Source organism: Perissodus microlepis, chromosome 16 (assembly GCF_051167445.1).
Source record: "Perissodus microlepis isolate ML-2025 ecotype Zambia chromosome 16, ASM5116744v1, whole genome shotgun sequence".
Classification (NCBI taxonomy): Eukaryota; Metazoa; Chordata; class Actinopteri; order Cichliformes; family Cichlidae; genus Perissodus; species Perissodus microlepis.
In genome coordinates, this window is record NC_140476.1 from 2313831 (window position 1) to 2334746 (window position 20916).

Genomic DNA, 20916 nt, shown 5'->3' on the forward strand with positions numbered 1-20916 from the left:
GCTGTGATGGAGTGGTCATTGCTACGGATATTGCTGACTGGATAAGATGCCAAAGTACGCACACAGACACACAAATACACACTTCATCATCATGGATTTTTTATGGTAAGTGGTTGTGAGTGGAAATCAAAGGTCAGTGGTGTGCGGATAGCTTAAGCGTGTTTAAAGATTGTTTTGTTTGGGTGTGAAAGTGAGAGTCCACATACTGTTTGCGAGCCGTGGATGTACTCGTGCATTTTTCCTGATTGAGGCGTTTTATCGATCCACACCAAACCAATCAATCGGGCTTTAATCGAGCCGATTAAAAAGCATATCATGCGGAAAAAGATGGTAATGGAGGTGTGTGTGCATGTGCACCGACGCCAGTTCTGGACTGCTATTAATTTACCCATATCAGTTTCATTTACTTCATAACAGAGGCGTAGGAGCCAGCTCTGCACTCACTCACATTAGGAAGTGCTGAGCAGTGTAAACATGGTGCATCATGTAAAACACTGAAGTGAAGTTACTTTATTAGTAAAAGTGATTCACATGTTTAGATTTTATTTAGTCAGTGATTACTGTTGTTTGCTAAACTGGTAATAATAACCGAGGGTCGTTCACTTGTAAACTGTGAAAGTATTAATTAAAAATAAAAGGCCTAAAATTACACGTCTTTTATTATGAAAAGACTGCCAAAAATTGGATGTTCAGTATGTAGATCAGAATGAATCATGGAAACATGCAAAGGCTTACGAGTAAACGTGACGTGTAAGTCTTGTCACCTGCCTCTAAAAAAGAAGAAAGTATAAGAAAGTATTTTTGAATTAAGACTCACAGACAATTAAAAGACATTTCTACATGATGCTGTCAGCAACACGATCAAAGTAAAATGTGTTTGACAGAAGAAGAAAGAAATAAACAAAATTTTACTGCCATTGTCTTCTTTGAGTTTAGACGTTGAAGGTTAAATGTTATATATAATTACACGATTGAGATGAAGAGTCGCAGAGAGAAAAATTACAGTTCATGGTAATAAAATGAGTCAAATTTTAACCCAAGTTGTTCAATATTTTTCAGATGTGTGACAGGGAATCAGTTTTAAAATTTCCTCTAAATAAAATGTGTGTGCTCGGCCTGTGGCAGGTGACGGGTGAGCAGGGCTGGAATTTTCATTTTGCTTACACGTCATTGCATTTGACACAGTGACTCTCTGACAGTCTCCAGGTTCAGGTTTGCTTTTTGCTATCTGACATCCTGAAGGTTTTTACAGTACCACACATCTGTCAGTCTGCCTCGTTATTATCTTTATAAGTTTCTCTCGTCTCCGTCTCTCACGTTCTCTGTGCCCATTTGTCTTTTTCGGTGCTTTCGCTCGGTGCGGTCTCACCTTTCCGTCTCTCTCATCCCGCTCTTCCTCCCATGCTCAGGCTGTGGTGTCATTTTGTTTGGCAGGTCTTTGAGTTCCCTGTTGAACAGAACAGAAGCAGAGTCCTCCCATATCTGCTCCGCTTGCCTTTCTTTTCTTCCCCCCTCAGCTTTTTAAGAGACTTGGCAAGGCTCTGTTGAATTTGTCTACACATTTTTCTTCCAGTCATCCTTTCAGATGTTCTTTTTTTAACGATCTCTGCCACAGCTCTGTGCGTGTTTTCATCTGGAAGCTATTAGTCTTGTTCTTAAGTTTTCTGGTGAGGAATGTGAGCTCTTTTTGTTACGTTGTGCCAACACAGACATGGCTGGAAGTATTATCTTTTTAACTGTCTGTCAGTTTGTCCCGTCCTCTTAAACACGTTGGAGGGATTTCTCTTACTCGACACTAATATTGATTCTTACATCCAGAAAGTTAAATGTTCTTCTGATGGTACATTTCTTTGATATATGTCAAGCAGGTACATTGTATCCATATTGTAGAAGTTCAGAATGGGGGGAAAAAAAACTGGAAAAGGGTCCAAAATAAAAGTAACATCCCTTCCATCACATTTAGTGTTTTTTTCATCTTCCAGTTGATTGGTACCCTAAACCAGCGGTCCCCAACTCCCGGGCCACGGCCTGGTACCGGTCCGTGAGTCGTTTGGTACCAGGCCGCAAGAGTTGAGGCTCGGGTGTGAAATTTCTGGTTTTCAGGGTTTTTATTGTTCACTTGGTTTCCCTGGGTCTTTTCCCGTGTTGTAGTTGTCGGTCTTATTTTGAAAGAAATGTTTATGTGTTACCATAGCGACCTGAGAGCATTAAGCGGCAGAGAGGAGGATGTTACTCTCAGTGTTGTTGGTGCATTTCTGGAGGACGCTGCTAATAAAGTTACACAATTACACAGTGAATTCACGTTTATTATAATGTTTACAAAATCCCACAGTTTTTGTCTCGGTCGTATCGTTTTATTTTGTTGTATTTATACGCGACACCTTAAAGGCCAGTCCGTGAAATATTGTCTGACATTAAACCGGTCCGTGGAGCACAAAAGGTTGGGGACCTCTGCCGTAAGCGATCGGCGTGAGTAATGGGTTGAACAATTATATTCTCTTCCACTAGAGGGCAGTACAACTACCTGCTCTAATTAAATGGGTTGCCAGCTGCTAGTAAACAGAAGAAGACGAAGAAGAAATTACATAATAGTCACGATACAGCGAGTAATAGCAATAGATAAATATTTGAAAAGAAAAAGTAGTCAGTCTGACCTGGTCCTGGAGAAAAATATCAATATGCTTTGTGTCACATTTTTGGTTGGTGGTGTGCCGTGTGATTTTTCTAATGTGAAATATGTGCCGTGGCACCAAAAGGTTGGGAATGACCTGGGGAAAAGGATAACAATGTCAACAGAAATATGGCAAAAAACGAAGATTTGTTATGAGAGGAAAAATTGAGTAAGACAAAGAGAGAAATCTGTGTTAGACAGATGGAAGTGGGGAATGTGACAGAACATGAATGTGTGAAAGACGGAGAGGCCTTGATTGTGCTGAATAGCTGGTGAGATTTGCTGGGAAGTTGGCAAGAAAGGTGCGATATTGTGTAACTTGATACTATTTGGCTCTTCCTGGAGAAAAAGCAAAAGTATGTACAGATAAGGGAAAAAGAAAGTACACCCTCTTTAAATGATAGGAAATAAAATTATTTAAAATGATTTAATTATGATGAACTAAAAATCAGACAGGTTATAATTTGTTTAACAAAAACGAAGCCAAAGTGTAGAACCATGCGCTAATAATCAAATGCGCTGGATTAACTGATCATCAATAAGTCATACCGCCTCTATAAAAGCAGGCGTCTTGGCAGTTTGCTGATTGGGAGCAACGATCCAGGTGATGAGAGCCAGTTGTTGCTGCTCATCAACCCAGGAATGGTTATATGTCTATTTCCAAACTGTCTGAATTTAATTGGTCTGCAGTAAGAATGCGGATTCACAACATTGAAGACAGAGGCCGGTCTTCTGAGGAGTGAACGTCCCAGCAAATTCAGCCCGAGGTCAGACTGTGAAAAGCTCGGAAAACCTACAGAAAACAAAACAGCTATCTCAGCTGTGTTCAAGTTCATGACAGTCCAAACAGACTGGGAGAGAAAATCTCTTCTCTCTAAAGAGAACATGACAAGACCTGATCTGAACAAAACCGCAAGACTTCTGGAGCAAGAAGTTGACCAAAGGGGAGACGTTTGATCAGGATTTGCACAACACATCACTTTGCACCACAGGACCTGAACCCGTCTGTATACTAAAGTATTCTAGAGCTAAACATGAAGCTGTCTGACAGCTAAAGCTTGGGAATAATTGGGCAATGCAGCAGGACAATGATCCCAGGAGCAGTTGTGAATCTGCACATCTATGGCTGAAAAAGAAAAGAATGACGTTAGTGTAATGACCCAGTCAAAGTCCAGACCTCAACCCACTGAAATGCTGTGGTGGGTCCGTGTTACTAAGCAGAGTGGGCCAAATTTCCACCACAGTAATGTCACAGACTGATAAAGTCATACAGGAAATGAGTGCTTCCAGTTACTACTGCTAAAAATGGTCCCACAAACTATTTAGTTCCCATGTGTATGTAGTTTTTCACTTACTGCTTCTGCATCTTGACTTGAATAACTGTTTTAACAAATACTATCTCAAGTCGTATTTACTGCATTTAAAGACGCGTTCAAGGCTGAATCATTTCTTATTACGCCCCCATCTGTGTTTTTATTGATGTAGCTTCAGGTTGAGCAGCAGACATAGCAGTGTAAAGATAACACTGCTTGAGTTGACAGCAAGTTGTTACATTAACCTCCTAAGACCCGGACTCTTCCACAGCATGCAATTTTGATGTCTCTTTGATATTTGGGCTGATTGGGACCCAATGAGTGTAAAAACAAAGAATGACCAGATTTTTTTTTTTTTTTTACCTGATTTTTGTTTCTTAGGAAAAATGAGAGCCACATATGAGGATATTTGTTTAAAATTTTGATAGAACAGTAGCAGTATAACGTCCTCGTAAGTGGATATCAGGCCCTTGTAGAGCAAAATTGAGTATTTTGGTCTAAACAACCCAAAATGTGATGTCCACATATGTGGACGCCAGGTCCTAGGAGGTTAAATAATAGCATCCCAACAAATGTTAACACCGACCTCTCCACAAACAGTGAGCTCAGGGAAAACACTGAGGTGTCTTTGAATTACTGTGAGACTAAAAACAGGTGGATACTCAGGCAGGTCCTTAAGTCCTGTCACACTAAGCCTCTTCTACAGAAAGCTGACAATTTGTCACTAGCTGACAGTCCAGGCTCCAGTTGCGTAGGTGACACCTCTAATGTATTTACCAACCACTTACATGTCAGTCTGCAGTGTCATTCACTCCCATTAGTTGTCACTTTAATTGCTTCCCTCAAAGCTGAGAGTTTAACTGTGGACCTGGTCCTTATTTTACTTGTTGCTAGTCTCTTCCTGTGTGCCTGTTGTATATGAACCTGTGTATATGAGAAAGTTATAATAATGAGGTTCTGGAGTGTTGTATTGATTACAATTGTGAATTGCTGCCAGCTAATGCAGCGTCCCAATCATAAAAGGTGAAAGGTGGGGTCTGCTAGCAACACACAGTGGAAAGGGCTGCACACAGTCTAACAGTGATGTCATGATTGTGGAATTACAGTAACTTTTAGTAAAACTTTACATCAAAATATATCTCCAAAGAACCCAAATATACAGAAATACACTGGTAGATTATTGTTCCACTGATCCCAGTCCATGAAAAAAGATTGCACTGTGGGAACATAGTAGCATCTGCCTGAGTAAGAGACAGCAAACAAATCCTAGTTGTTGTTGTGTCCACTGTCACATGAAGCCTCTGGCTTTGCTGGCAAAGTCTCCTTTCTTTACTCTTAGCCACTATGGACACGATGCACATAAACACACACATGCACACAGGGCTATTCAGCCTGTGCGTGGAGGCCCCTAGAACACAGTGTGGACGAGCTCTGTGCAACGTTAGGCTAAACACAGACTCGGTGCAGTGCTCAATAGACAGGGGTCCCACTATATAACCCAGTTAGAGTTAGCACAGTGCGCACACATGCACAGAGGACATTAATGGAGTCAGTGGTTAATCAGTAGGATGCGCTCTGTCACAGGCATGCTGGGCTCGTTGGATGTCCTCTATAGCGTGCTCATCCACAAGGTAACACACGTTGAGTGCTTGTGCATGCAGTAAACCAAACAGAGCTTCTATTGTTTGTGGTTTATTTAAAGGAGCCAGCAGGCTGTTTATGGATTAATGGTGAAGTATGAGCACTGTTGATATCCATATGTTGGTTGTTATCTCTTAAACCTGCTTTGTTTTCTACAATAAGTAGTAAAAAACTTGTGATATTATGTCCTAAAGCTTTACTCTGCTGCAGTTATTGTTTAAATGTGAAAATACCAAAACCAGAAAAACCTAACCTGCTGCATTTTGTGTGTTTTCCTGTAAGCTGATGGCCGTTTATGAGGAACATGAAGCCCAGCAGAGGAGCACGGCTAACACAAGCCTGGCCCCGAGTCCTGACCACTACCAGTCTGAGCTCTCGGTTTTCCAGCCAATCACGGGAGGAGAGATTGAAGTCAATTCCTCAGCACTCAAGTCCAGTGAGTAATATTTGTGTTTCCGTCTAAAGCAGAAATGTGTTCTGAGCAAACTCTGACAGGCCGGTGTGTCGGTGCTCACATCAGCCAAATGGACTAAACTAAGCAGGGAACCACCTGCGTGTGAAAGACTGCAGCTGCTAATATAACTCCTGATCTACACACTGATTCCTCTTCACAGCTATATTAATGCACTTAAGGAGCAATTAATGTGGACTAAGTTGGCAATTATATTTAAGCATGAGGCAGCTTACACTGACAAGTGGGTACTATTGCAATCACTGTTTGAAAAGAGCGTAACCCATGTTTTTGTAGCTCATCTTTACAGCACGAGTGAGTCTATTTATAAAACCATGTCCAGCTGTCTTTGTGAGAACCCGTTTGAGTTTTAGACCATTACAGCAACTGCATTTTTTCATTTTTCAAACTCCTTTGAGTTCAGATTTTGTTTCAGGGTTTAGGTAACAACTAGGTCAGGGTTAATTGTGATGGATAAATGTAGGAGTTTGAGGTTCCCACAAACATACGGACACAGAGTGGAGCAGGCCGGCAACAAAGAACAACTCTTAGTAAAAAAATGAGAACTACTTCCAAACAGCCTCACCTGCACCTACCGCTGCCCCCACCAGCACAGCCACCGAGTTTGAAGTAGTGGCTTTTATATAGGCAAAGAAAAGCTACACAGATTATCTCAGATTATCCAGAATATGTGAAATGAAGACATCGTTTGACCCCCACAGCAGATTGTCTGCGAACCCCAGCTTATACCAATAAAACTTAGTGAAGCTTTTTAATTGTCACTGAAGAAGCCGATGGTGTCCTGAGCTCTCCATGACCAAAATCAGTCAATATCTTCTTTCATTTAAATAAGAGACCTGAGCTGTTCACATTCTGGGAACCAGGAAAAACTAACTGCATGACTGCTTAGCTAGCTAGCTAACGGTGTGCTGTAAAAAAGACTGGTGTGAGTAACTCAGAGAACAGCTCCAGTGCTGCTGCGCTCTTGTATGGATTTAAAAAAAGTAAGAATCCTGATCATAAGTCACATGAAATTTTAGTTTTACAGTCAAATTTTAAATCCAGTAAAACTTACTGGATAATAACCACATGCTGTCATTAAAGATTCGCAAATTTTGGGAGTAATGTTTGACAAGTCAGTTGTTTTGGGATTTGCGTTACATGATCTTATAGCGAATATTAAAATGTAATACTTCTGTTTATTATTTGTGTATTTAAACAGTTTATCTTCAGTTTATTACAAAGTACTTCATAAAGTGTCTACAAACATATTTATTTAAGGTGTAATTTCTGGTGAGTGAGGCAGACTTTTTCATGGTGTCACAAAACCCAAACCAAATGTGAGGAACCATTTCGCCCTGACAGACTGTGAGAGGTCAGTGTATTCTCAGTGTTGTATGTTCAATATTCCATTTCAAAGGATTCTCCTGACAGGAACAAAAAGTCTCTCAGGAAGCTCGTCGCCTTTTAGCTGCAGCCTGCAGGTCAGTGAACAGGTGAGTGAAAAGAAACAAGTTTCATCCTCCACCAAATTACAAAGGAACTCATGCAGTCGATGGTTTGAAGAAAGAATCTGTAATTTTAAAATATAAAACGTGTTTATGAGGTTCAGAGTCCTGTTCTGCACACGAGGAATGAATTCCAGCAAAGACAAAGAACAGGACCTGATAGTCAGGACAGATAAAAAAAATAAAAACATGATGGTGGCAGTGACGGAGCTGAGATAGAGACACAGGAAGAGCAGTGTAGAAACTGATGTCTGTCTGGTCAGTGTTACCTGCCCGACCTGTCTGCACGACTCTCTCTTTGCATCACTTTCCTCCTTCCTGTGTCTTTCTCGCCTTGTCTCACTGTCTCTGTCTTATTTCAAGTCCTCGTTCTTGTTTACTGTACCTGTGAATATAAAGCTGTCACAGTCTCTTTGATTCTGCTTTGAAACAATGAAACTGTGCACCTTATGGACAGTGTCTGCTAACTTTTAGCCAAAGCAAATGTTAACATTTCTAAATGTTTTAGCAAAATGTCTCTAAAACAGTGTGACAGTGAGATATTTCTGCATTCATTGACCTCATTCTTCTCTCTGCAGCTTAAAGGACACGTCATAAACACATTGTTTTGTTTGGTAGCAGGTCATCGCACTTCTTTAGACTGAATTTCACACAATCGCTGCCACTAGTTTTATTTCGAACAGTAATACAAGAATTGACATTTCGGCTTGTAGGATATGACCTTCCTTACTCGTAAAGCAGGACTTCACCGTATGATCCAGACGCTGTTAAGACAGGAAGTTTAGTCTGTTTCAGTATGGTCGCCTGTCAGCAGAGATTAGCTGTAATGTGTGACTGTCACGGGAGATTAGAGGTAACAGAGCTCTGCAGACTATCACTGTCAGCGGGAGAAGGTCAGACTTAGGCCTCTATCACCGTCTGAGCTTTGGGCTCTGAGTTGAGTCACTTGTCTCTCTCTTACACGTTTCCTCGTGTTCTGGTTTTACTTTCCTGGATTTTTCTTTTCTTTTTTTGTCTCACTTAGTAATTGACACATTTCATTCTGTGAAACGAGGGACTCAGGAATATCGAGGCTGATGAGCCCACGCTGCTTAAAATCAGGAATCAAAGTGCTAAAATTCCTCAACTAGGATACATAATCAGCATTAGAACGGATCAGGAAAGGTTTCCCATAAGAGTCAAAAACCACTGATTGTAGTGTTTTCTGTAAGTGGCACACTTACCTTGCTTCCAAGGTGTTTCCTGCATATCAAAAATTTGACACGTACTAAAGAGGTTTTAGCTTCCAAGCCAAAGGTAAATCACTGGGACTTTAGTGAGGATATCTTTAAATCAAATAGTCAAAAATAACATGAAAATACCCAAACCTTTACAAACTCTAAACTCTGCGTGGACCAAAGATGCTCGAGTGTGTGCTCACCTCCCCGAGGCTCATTTTAAACCAGGAAAAAAACCAGGATTGAATAACTCCTATTATTGACCTAATTCTACATACATGATATAATCACTGTCTGCTGTTGGTACAGTGAATATAATTTCACCCTTTATACACAAACATGCTAATAATGTATGTGTAACTGTCCTGGAAGTCTTTTAACCCTTTAAAACCGGTCAGAGCGGGCACGCATAAAAAGCACTTGCAGCAACAAAAACATAATATTCCAGAAACACGCTTTGCCGATCCGATCAGCTGTTTGTAACACTTCCTACGTTGGAATAGACGTCAGCGCGAACTTTCGCATGTCCGCCATGACCTGCCCGAAACCGGAAGTGACGTCATTTTCGCGGAAATGTAGTTTTTTACCATCAAGGCCTCATGAGCTTATACTGGTGTTTTTAAAAGTTATGTTTGACTTCATGACTTTCTGTGTCTTTTCTGGGATGCTTAGGACTCATATTGCACTGCTGGAAATAGTTTATTTTGATGCATATGCTGCTTTTTTGCAAATTTGCACTCTAATATTTATTTTCCGTTTTTCCTGCAGTATATAAAAATTGGTGTATTTCAAAAATAAAACTATGCAGACACTCAAAATAAATTTCCTGTGGTGGGAAACTATTTTGTGCAACTTTTTTGTATTTACAGTTTTGAGGGATAAGCCTCTTAAATTTCTCTAACTAGAAATATATGTTAAAAAAACAAAAACGATTTTCAATGTTTTTGTAGTTTATTGTACTTTTTTGCAATTTATGTAATTACTATGCACTTAATGCATGCATATTATTAAAATTTAGGCTGTAATGGTTGTATTGATGTATAGCAACTTGAAATGCTCCCAAAAATGGCACTACAGCATGTAAAAATATAATATAAGCTCTGGTGGACTTGGTTCTATGGTAGGTCTTAAAGGGTTAAACCAGTAACATCCATCCAGCTGTCATCCATCCATCCATCCATCCATCCAGCCGTCATCCATCCATCCATCCATTCAGCTGTCATCCATCCATCCATCTATTCAGCCATCATCCATCCATCCATCCATCTATTCAGCCATCATCCATCCATCCATCCATTCAGCCATCATCCATCCATCCATCCATTCAGCCGTCATCCATCCATCCATCCATTCAGCCATCATCCATCCATCCATCCATCCATTCAGCCGTCATCCATCCATCCATCCATCCATCCAGCCGTCATCCATCCATCCATCCATTCAGCTGTCATCCATCCATCCATCTATTCAGCCATCATCCATCCATCCATCCATCCATTCAGCCATCATCCATCCATCCATCCATTCAGCCGTCATCCATCCTTCTATCCGTCCATCATCCATTTGTCCATCCATCGATCCGTCCGTTCATCCATTCGTCCGTCTGTCCATCCATCCGTCCATCCATCCAGTCGTCCGTCCATCCATTTGTCCATCCATCCATCTGTCCGTCCATCTGTCCATCCACCCTCTTACTCCTATCTAATAACTAACAACATTTAACCTCCTAAGACCCGAACTCTTTCATGGCATGCATCTTTAATTTCTCTTTGCGTGATGAATGTAAAAACAAAGAATTATCTTTTTACCTGATTTTGCTCTACAGGGGTCTGATATCCACATATGAGGTCGTTCGTTTTAAATTCCAATAGAACAGTGGCAGCATGATGTCCTCGTAAGTGGATATCAGGCCCTTGTAGAGCAAAATTTAGTATTGTGGTCTAGACAATCCAAAATGTGATGTCCACATATGTGGACGCCAGGTCCTGGGAGGTTAAGCACGTTGATTATATTTAGATGAGAAACATTCAGTGTAAGATCCACTCTCATAATCATGCTGTCATCATTACACACCAGAGTTTGTCAGGAAGTGGACGTTAGTGACGATGACTAGAAAATCTAGAATTCGCTTTAAATTAGAATATCTTTTGGAATATGCCACATATCTTATTTTAACCAGTTTTATTGTTTTATTTAATAATAATAATGGATTGCATTTATATAGCACTTTTCGAGAACCTCAAAGCGCTGTACAATTCCACTATTCACTCTCACATTCACACACTGGTGGAGGCAGCTACAGTTGTAGCCACAGCTGTAGCCACAGCTGTCCTGGGGCAGACTGACAGAAGCGAGGCTGCCATATCGCACCATCGGCCCCTCTGGCCAACACCAGTAGGCGGTAGGTGAAGTGTCTTGCCCAAGGACACAACGACCGAAACTGTCCAAGCTAGGGCTCGAACCGGCAACCTTCCGATTACAAGACGAACACCCAACTCTTGAGCCACGATCGCCCTATTTTTCAGTATTTACAGTATAGTCGTATTTTGTTTTTATATATATTTATATATTTTCTTTTCTTTCTGTTTCTCTGCCCTCATTTTCACCACTTCTGCCCTCCATCCATTATCCTTCTTTCATTGCTTTCTTTGAGGAGATGAATTCATTGAAGCTTTGATGTAATCCACATCCCCCAGCCCGTCTTAAGAGCACCAAGGGTCCATTTTGTGATGATCAATAAATGACCCTACAAATACCATTTGGCATGTTTTCTGAGTAGTGCGACCATATAGAGTTCCCTCCACCCTCACCACCACCTTACTATAGTATTCCCTATTGAACTGTAGACACTATCATGACAGTGTTCTTAATGTATGTATGGATTGATGGTCCCCATGAGTGGGAGGGGTAGAGTTAAGGTCTGGGAGTATACCACACATGTCATAGTAATGCCACTGCTAATAAATCTCAGTAATTAGCTTTAGTTTTGCAGTTTTTTTTTTTCCAATTTCATGTTTTCTCCGTTCTGCACAAAGCAAAGGACGCTGTGTTTCATTTATCAGTTTCTGTTAAGTGATTATTTTATGTGAAGGGGTGATGAGATGCACAGACGAAAACACTATCATATATCAGCTTCTTGCACAAACAAATGTGCAGATCAACCATCTATGCATGAACATCAGTGTATACATTAACGTGTCACACATTAGAGCTCTGTGATGTTCTGGTTGCAGATACATCACACATTCAGTGTCGCCACGTCCTTCCTCACCGGGGGAGCGTGGCGGTTCAATCCCTACAAACTTTGCTTTATGTTAACAAGAATTAATTTGTAATTAGATTTACAAATGGTATATGGCAAATATACATTTCCCACTCCATCATAGCACATGACCACTGGTCTTCTTTGCTCCCATTGGTTGTTGCATCAAAGTTGACGGTCGTTAAACCAAATAACCAGCGCTTTTATATACACGGATGGTATTCACAAATTTGCTAAATATGGCTCGTGTTCCACAAAGTACATCCCACTTAAGTAAATATTCACTCACCTGTTCAATGACTTGTTAATGCAATTACCTTATAAGCCTCAGTGCAAACCAAGCTTTAGAATGGGAGAAGAAAAGGGATTTAAGTGACTTTGACCTAGCATAGCTGTTAGGTTGGTCTCAGTGTTTCATGCACTGCTGATCTGCTGGGGTCTTTCTGCACAGCCATCTTTAGTGTCTTCACGGTTTGAGCTGATAGGAACAGAACAGTAGCTCAATTAACCACTTTTTAGAACCAAGGTATGCAGAAGAGCATTTCTAAAAGCACAACATCTTAAACCAGGGGTGGGCAACTCCAGGCCTTGAGGGCCGGTGTCCCTGCAGGTTTTAGATGCGTCCTTGAACCAACACAGCTGATTTAAATGGCTAAATTAGCTCCTCAACATGTCCTGAAGTTCTCCAGAGGCCTGGTAACGAACTAATCATGTGATTCAGGTGTGTTGAACCAAGGTGAGATCTTAAACCTGCAGGACACCGGCCCTCGAGGCCTGGAATTGCCAACCCCTGTCTTAAACCTTTAAGCAGATGGGCTACTGCACCAGAAGACCACACCGGGCGCCAAAGAGCGGGAACTGAGGCTGCTATTCGCACGGCCTCACCAAAACTAGATTCTAGAAGATTGCAGAAACTGTTCTGGGTCTAATGAGACTCCATTTCTTAATATTTTGATGGTAGGGTCAGAATTTTGTGTAAATGACATCAAGCTGTTCAGGGTGGTGGTGTAACGGTGTGGGTCTGTGGCACTCTTTAGGACCCATAATGCTAATTAAGCGTCATTTAAATTCCACACATGTCCATCTCTTTATGATCACAGTGGACCTTACTGTCATGGTTGCTTCCAGAAGGATAACACACCATGCCACAAAGCTCAAATCATCTCTAGCTGGGCTCTAGCATGAGTTCACTGTACTCTAATGGTCTCCAGTCACCAGATCTCAATCCAATAGAGCACCTTAGGGATGCGGCGCAACGGCTGTTTCCCGCCACAGCTGTGTGATGCTGTCATATCAATATGGACCAAAATCTCTGAGGGTTTTCCAGCACCTTGTTGAATCCATACCATGAAGGAAGGATCCACCTGCTCCTAGCAGGGTGAACTTTTAAAGTTGTCCAGTGAGTGTCAATTTATGGCTATTTAAACAAACCTATTTGTAAATCTACAAAGTTGGACTTTACACACTAAACAATCCCAATCTAAAACCACAGACTTACGTGTAGTGTAGCTGCTGTAGCTGCTGTAGCTGTACATTTAAAATTAACACATTAAATCTCAGGAAAAACCAGAATGTAACATTTATGTGTGTTTCCGTGTGCGTTTCTATTTTTCTGTGATAAACCTCTCGCCTGTCTGGCTCTGGAGCCAGGCACTGTCTGTTATTTTGGACTGACAGACAGAGAAGCTACCAGAGGAGCAGAGTTAATGTGGCTTCAGACCAACTGTTGTGTGGTTAGATTCATGCTATGTGCTTTTTCCTGAACACAGCTTATGCAAAGATAGAAATGAGGGAAAAGTTGTTGATTTACGGGCTGCTGAACATCTTCAAACATTTTGAGTAATTAATTAGTGTGCACACTCAAGCTGCGTAAACGAACGCACATTTCTGCACTCGTGTATGTATAACCATGACTTTGGGCGGCAGATCTTCTCACTTTCAAACTCGTCTTGATTTTGCATCATGTTGCAGATAACACGTACATGTCTCTGTTAGTGTACGCTCATCAACTTACAATTAATGTTTAAGTATCTGCGCATTAAGTCTGTGGCTGACAGGATGCTGTCCTCTGTATGCTTATTATAGACACACCCCTACTGGTGCGAAGCAGCAGTGATTCTGCCCTCAGCCCCCAACCAGCAGAGTCTGAGCCCTCCTTCAAGGAAGACAACACTTTGATGGTAAGACCCTAAGGCCACTGGAGGAAAAAAGAGAGAACAACACACAGCACACAGAAACACACTTAAAGACCTAAAACTAAAATATAAAAATACAGTAATACTTATTTTTCAAGGATTTTTCTGGTATGTATTAAAACAATACGTATATGTTCATATATATATATGCACAGGAGTAGATCTTGGCTGGTCTACCTGTGACTCAGCAGAATGGCCCTGAGGCACACCTGTGGTGTACGAGGCTAAATGATCAGTGGTCGGTGCAATAATGCTCTCCAAAGTTTTCCTCAAGCTTCAGCAGTTCAAGTTAAGTGTGGTTAGTCCAGATGTTCCTCTATTATGGAAATACACATAATGGCTGAGTATACATTTACTGTTGTTAGCTGGATATTTACGGTCTTCTTCTTCCTAATTCCTCAACAGCTCGAAAAGAACTGTGATATATTGTGTTAAATAGGCAGCGGCTAACTCCTGTATGACACCACGTACCACGGCATATTTATTAAAGTCGAACTAATTGGTATCATTAGGTTCTTCCAAAGTTATACTATCTTTTTAAAATGTGTTTGAATAGCTTTTGTAAGTTATTGATTTACTCTAATGTCTCATCATGGGCACTGTGAGCTTCCTTCTAAGGCTGTTGTAAAATGATGAGCTATTTATGCCCTTGTGGCTTTTGTTGTAGCAGCAGTCCAGGGACAAATGCTAAATTTACCCCACTGCTCATAAAGCTCATAAAGAGTATAGCATTCAAAGTTTATATGAGCATGCAAACGTCTAATGTTGATGCTGCCGGGTTCATCGGATAAGGAAAATTCATAGTTTCTTTTCTAGTTGGCCTGGTCTGCTGTTATTATTATGAATGTCTGGCCTTTTAATGTATGTAGGAAAGCATTATATACACTGTGCATATACACAATGATGTAAATGTAAATGCAACATTATTGCATGCACAATCCTGTCATTTAAAGTGTTTTGTTTGATGTGCGCTGCTCGTGTTTGTCATGTTTAAGACATGGTTACACGTTTATAAAAGCAAGCTCAGGTGTCCTGTGGGTGAATCAGTGTTGTGTGTGTGTGTGTGTGTGTGTGTGTGTGTGTGTGTGTGTGTGAGGCACATGTGATTAAGGTTTGGGCTGAATGGAGCGTTTAGTGTCGTCATGTCTTTTCTCTGCAGACACACTTTGTCACTTCAGGCTCCGTTAACAAAGATGGATGAATAGTTTTTCTTCCCTCTCTTTACATTTTTTGTCTCTCTCTCTTCAAAGGTCATAGGGCAAACTCTTTTTTTGATCCTTTCCTCTCATGTTCCCGGTCCTTTCCACCTTCTACGCACTATTTTTTTTTTTTTTTTTTTTTTTTTTTACATTTTTAACATTTTGACCCAGTTTGTGTCAGGATGACTAATTTGGACTCACAGTTAATCCAAAGTAAACACAAAAAGAGCTGCTGTAGGAATACTAACCGTTTGTTGTCTGTCATGTTTGGGTTCTTCTCTGAAGCTGTTTGCACTTCTTTTTAGTCTCGTGTTCTTCTTAAAAACAGTCAGTCTGTCCAGGCTGCATTTCTTCAGTTTCCTTTCTTTGTCCTATCTGAATACTCAGACCCAGAAATATAGGATGCACAAGTGCAGTGATGACCTGATACATCTGCTTACATGTAGCGCGATAAACACAACATCCATCTAATGGAGAACAGCTAATTTCACCCTAGCTTGAATTCAAATTGAACGTTGATCGAGCTTTGCCATCTTTAATCTATAACCTTCATTATCATGTTACACTGTTTATTCCGAGAGCATTGGGCAGATTATTTGAAACATATATTACACATTACTTACTCGTTTTAAAACCTAAAGAATTACTGTACTTTGTCTGCAACTCCCCATTTACTTTCCAAGTTGTGCCTTAGCGTTGCAGCCAACAACCAATCAAACAGGCTTCGCTTTTGCAGACACGTCAGCGTCTATCAAGCACATGATCAGGACTGCAGCAGTCTGCTGGCAACCAAAGCAATCACGAGGAGGCTTTTGGTGCAGCAGCAGCAGAAACCTCTTTGCCACCATTTTAACGCTGACGACTGCCAGCAGCCTTCAGCTAAACAATTCAGGAATACATATTTTTCCAGGTGAGCAGTGGTTACCAGTGGAGTCACTCACCGGTCCGTGTAAATGGAGCTTTTGGCTACAACCACATGTACACGGGTATTTTTGTAAACTGAGATTTTCCATTTTTGTTTAAAAAAAAAGAACCATGTCCACACGTAAACGCAAAAAACAAAGTCAAACACTGTCAAGAACATGCCGAAGCAGCAGTTGGTGATATAATTGTAACCGTGTAGAAATGTTGGCCAATGAGAGGTCTGGAAGCCTGGGAGGGAAAGAGAACAAACTGCAGAAGATTAACAGCAAATAGTATTTTGTCTACATCTGCCATTGTAGAAATTCATCTCATGGAAACAATAACATGGCGCACATGACTAAATCTCTGTTTTCCTCGTCCACACGCAGTCGTCAAAAATCTCCACCCTGGCAGGAGTTTTTTAAAAATCTCCGTTGTCAGTGAACGAAAACACTGTTTGTGGACGAAAGGCCCGAATGCATAAATCAGCGTTTTCAAAAATACGCGTTTAGGTGTGGACGTAGCCTTAGTGATCATTTCACAGCGGCTGGCAGAAACCTCAGTGTGTGACTGAGGCCAATTTTGTCCTTGTAAAGTGGACACACATACTTCTTTATACGTGACAGTCTTTGTCGTTTCACATAACAAATTACAACAAGTACCACACAACTCCACTGCTCAAATGTTGTGGGCCGCTCTGCAAAAGCACAAGTTAAAGATATATTTCTTTTCTATACACATGTATCCAAATAATTAAATTAATCAAGTAAAACAAGTTATTTAATGCTCTTATTTGTTAGCCTTAATGTCATTACAAATTTTTGAACCACTGAACAGCATGTCTTTATCCTGTCTTCCTTCTCTCACCCCAACCGGTCGCAGCAGATGGCCCCGTCCCTCCCAGAGCCTGGTTCTGTCGGAGGTTTCTTCCTGTTAAAAGGGAGTTTTTCCTTCCCACTGTCGCCAAAGTGCTTGCTCATAGGGGGTCATATGATTGTTGGGTTTTTCTCTGTATGTATTATTGTAGGGTCTGCCTTACAATATAAAGCGCCTCGAGGCAACTGTTGTTGTAATTTGGTGCTGTGTAAATAAAACTGAATTGAACTGAAGTGTTAAAATTCTTCATTACAAAAAAGTATAATATATTTTCTAATGCTTTATCCCATCATTGATAATTAAATACACCTGTTCATTAATAATTGACACGCATTAACAGAATATTATAATAAATAAAATCATTATTGTGTACTTGTTGTGTAGACATGCAGTCCTGACATGTTGTTGTGGCTTTATTTACTCAGAAAGTCCCTCCAGTCCGCTGGTTAAAGGAAGCCCGTGCTTGATTAGACTCCTGAGTAGTGATCCTTGAGCCCTTGAGATTCCTGACTGGACAAACACCCTTTCTTAATCGCGCTGTTTTCCCCACAGACCTCTCTGTTTGCAGGGTTTAGTGCTTTAGGGGACTGTGGTTGGTCCTCAGAGGTGGTCAGTCTCCATGCTCGTTGTTGCTGAGGATGACCTAACATGTTTGTGACTGTGCCACATGCATTTGTCCTGCAGAGTTCAACGGCACCTGGTTGCACCTGTTGTCTCACGTCTTGTTGGTAGTTGTTGAGTTTTGTTACACTGACTTCACACAGGTGAGATGAGAAACAGACCAGTAACCCACAGCTTGGCACTCATAGTAAACTCCATAATAAACATTATGCACCTTATCTCTAATAACATTGATCTTTCCTGGAGAAATAAGGTAAGGAGGTTAGGGCCACAGATTGTGTTATTCTAAACTCAATTTCCACTCCGTACAACTAAGCTGCTGTCACTCGTGCAGCTACTGATATGAAATATTACAGGATGTCAGTAATGCAGCAGGCTTTGAGGTGCTTATATATTGGTTGACCACACAACAGCATATATGTCATCTCTGTTATAGATCATATCAGCTCCTCAGGTTTCCCTCATTTCACACATAAAATCTCAGAACTGTAGTTATATTACTCCTATTACTGTGAATTAATGTTCATTATCTTTAATAACTACATTGTGTTATGTCAAAAGAGTCATACCCGGACCAAAACCCAACCCAGCTGCATTTCTATCATACTGATCCACATATACGTACACTCATCATAGGTGTAAATGTCATGGTAATTTTCTGCTTTTAATGTTGTCTTTGAGCTGTTCTTTTTACAGGGTTGGATAATTGTACAGCAGAGATTTTAAAACACAAGAATAGATGTAGTCCATGTGTTTGCAAATATAAACCGTTACATCCGATTTAACCACCTTACCTACAAGTCCAATCGTTCCAGCATACCACAGCCGTAAAAAGAAATCTCTCTTTCTGCACGTTTTTCCTTCACATCTTTGTGTTTTTTAAGCCGTCGGTGCCACACGGGTTTCCTCCATCTACCTGCTGTGCTGCAGTAACTACCATGTAAGTGCTGGAGTGCTAAATGGCCCTGTGCTGAGTGTTTTCTGTTTGTCTCTTCCTCGTACGTTATTTTCTCAGTCGCTGTCAGTCTTTTTCTTTTTTCGTCTCTTTCAGCGTCCCTCACTCTTCGATTCATTCGCTCGTACTCACACGTACACGCACACGCTCAGTCACTGGCTCATCTGTCTCTTCTCAAGCAGTCAGGTTCAGATAGAGGTAATGGCTCTGGGTAATTGTTCAAATTGTCACTTGGCCTTTTGGTGAGAGCGATGAGGGGAAGAAAGTACTCTTCTTGGAGTAATTCTCTGTCTTTCTCCTGTCTCTGTCTTTGCTCCTTCTCTTGGTCCCCTCTCTTTATTTAATTTCAACCTGGAAAGATTTACTGGTGCAGCTCTTTCTTTCTAAATGCCAGACTCAAACGAGTACAGTACACCAAAAAAAACCACTCTTTCCCCTTTCTTACTGTCTGTCATGCTTACAGCACACAGACACACACAGACACACACAGACACACACAGGCAGGGATACGTGTTGGTAAAAATGTGTTGCTTGGGCTGGGGGTGCTTATTATTGTCTAGAATACCACAGGGACACTGCAGCACTTATTTTTAATGCTACACCTGGGTGTGTGCATGTCTGCATGTCTCATCATGTCTTTTGTGCCACCTTTCATGCATGTTTGTCATTGAATTTATTTTTCATATACACATCTATAACTGTGTTATTAACAGTGTTTGGACAGAAACTGAAAAACGTGTTTTTCAAAAGCACCATTCTAAAAATTGATGTGAAAAACATACAAAACATGAAAAAAGGGGAACAAAATGATGAAAAGTTGTACAAGTGGAGGAAAAACCCCAAACAAAGAAAAATAACACCTGGTGGAGTGAATCACAGCTAATGGGGTTAATGAGAAACATGAGTGGGTGTAAAAAGGGCGTTCCAGAGAGAGAAAGTCTTTCAGATGTGAAGCTGGGGAGGAGTTTACCAGACTGTGTGGATGCATAGTTTCAAAAATGTGCTAATAATAAACAATAATATGAAGATTTTATCATGAATTTCCATATTTGTAAGGGAATCATTACTTCCTAATGATATAACATAAACCTAAGCTCCATAAGCTGCCATCGAGACAGAAGAGATGTCGCTTACTCCAGTCAGACAATCCCGCCCAGTTGGAGCATTATGAAAGTAACTGGTGAGCAGCTGAAATCGTTAAAGAATAGCAAAATATTTGGCTTTCAAATAAAGCTTACAAAGTAACCAGAGCTGAGAAATGATGCCAGTGTTGGAATAGCAGCACAAACTGCAGCTGCAGTGCCTCTAAGTGAAGGCTGCTGAAGGCTGGCTGCAAACACAAGCCCATCTCCAAAGACTCCGTGTTAACATGACCAACTTTATAGCTTTGAAAAGGACGTTTCCAACCTGATGGAAAATAATAGTTTAGTCCTCATCCACCTGGATGCTGTGGTTAGGGGCGTGGTCCGTATGCATTGACATTAGGGCTGTCACGATCAGTCGACTATCAAAATCGTCGACGACTAATTTAATAGTCGACGCGTCATTTTAAGCTTTGTAAGATCACAAAAGACGCAGGAATAAGTAGTAGGATTTAAGAGTGTAATAACGGACTGAAACAGAAGATGGCAGCACTGCATGTACAAGGATGCCAGCTGCCGTTAAACCCCGAAGAAGAAGAAGCTGTGTCCCAGAATTCATAGCGCAGCCCAGCTCAGTTTCCAACAATGGCGGCAGCTAGTTAGTTTTAATATTACTCTTATTATTCTTTCTGGGTCACAAAATAAACGTTTAACATATTTTCAGGCGAGAATGTAACTGTGTAAACCTCAAATATCTGCTCAGTTTATCAAGACACCACATATTTTCAAAAGCGCTCCGACGTTTTCGGAGACGTCTGTTACCCACTAGCTCGATAGCTAGCCGGGGGCAAGGCTCACTAGAGCCGTGAGAACACCGGACTCCTGGCAAATCGTTTTCAAACTCCCCGCGGACTTTCGCTACTCAGGTTAAACATATATAAGTCACTTAGATAACTTAAAAATGTTATTGTTTGGCTTTTTTTTTTGTGTGTTTTATTTGTTCCTGAGTAAATCGTTTTGGC

At 40.9% G+C, this 20916-nt stretch overlaps 1 protein-coding gene across 3 annotated transcripts in view; it reads left to right on the forward strand.

Annotated features, from left to right (window-relative positions):
• LOC146370186 (partitioning defective 3 homolog B-like) overlaps positions 1-20916 on the forward strand; it is a 209077-nt gene that overhangs the window by 38919 nt on the left and 149242 nt on the right. For 2 of the 3 annotated variants that reach the window (XM_084908589.1, XM_084908590.1), the window contains exons 3-4: positions 5908-6061; positions 14149-14243. In XM_084908589.1, coding sequence (XP_084764715.1) covers positions 5908-6061; positions 14149-14243 — 249 coding nt within the window. Of the gene's footprint in view, positions 1-5907; positions 6062-10539; positions 13463-14148; positions 14244-20916 lie in introns of those variants that run through there. The other variant, XM_084908591.1, reaches the window with a different exon arrangement.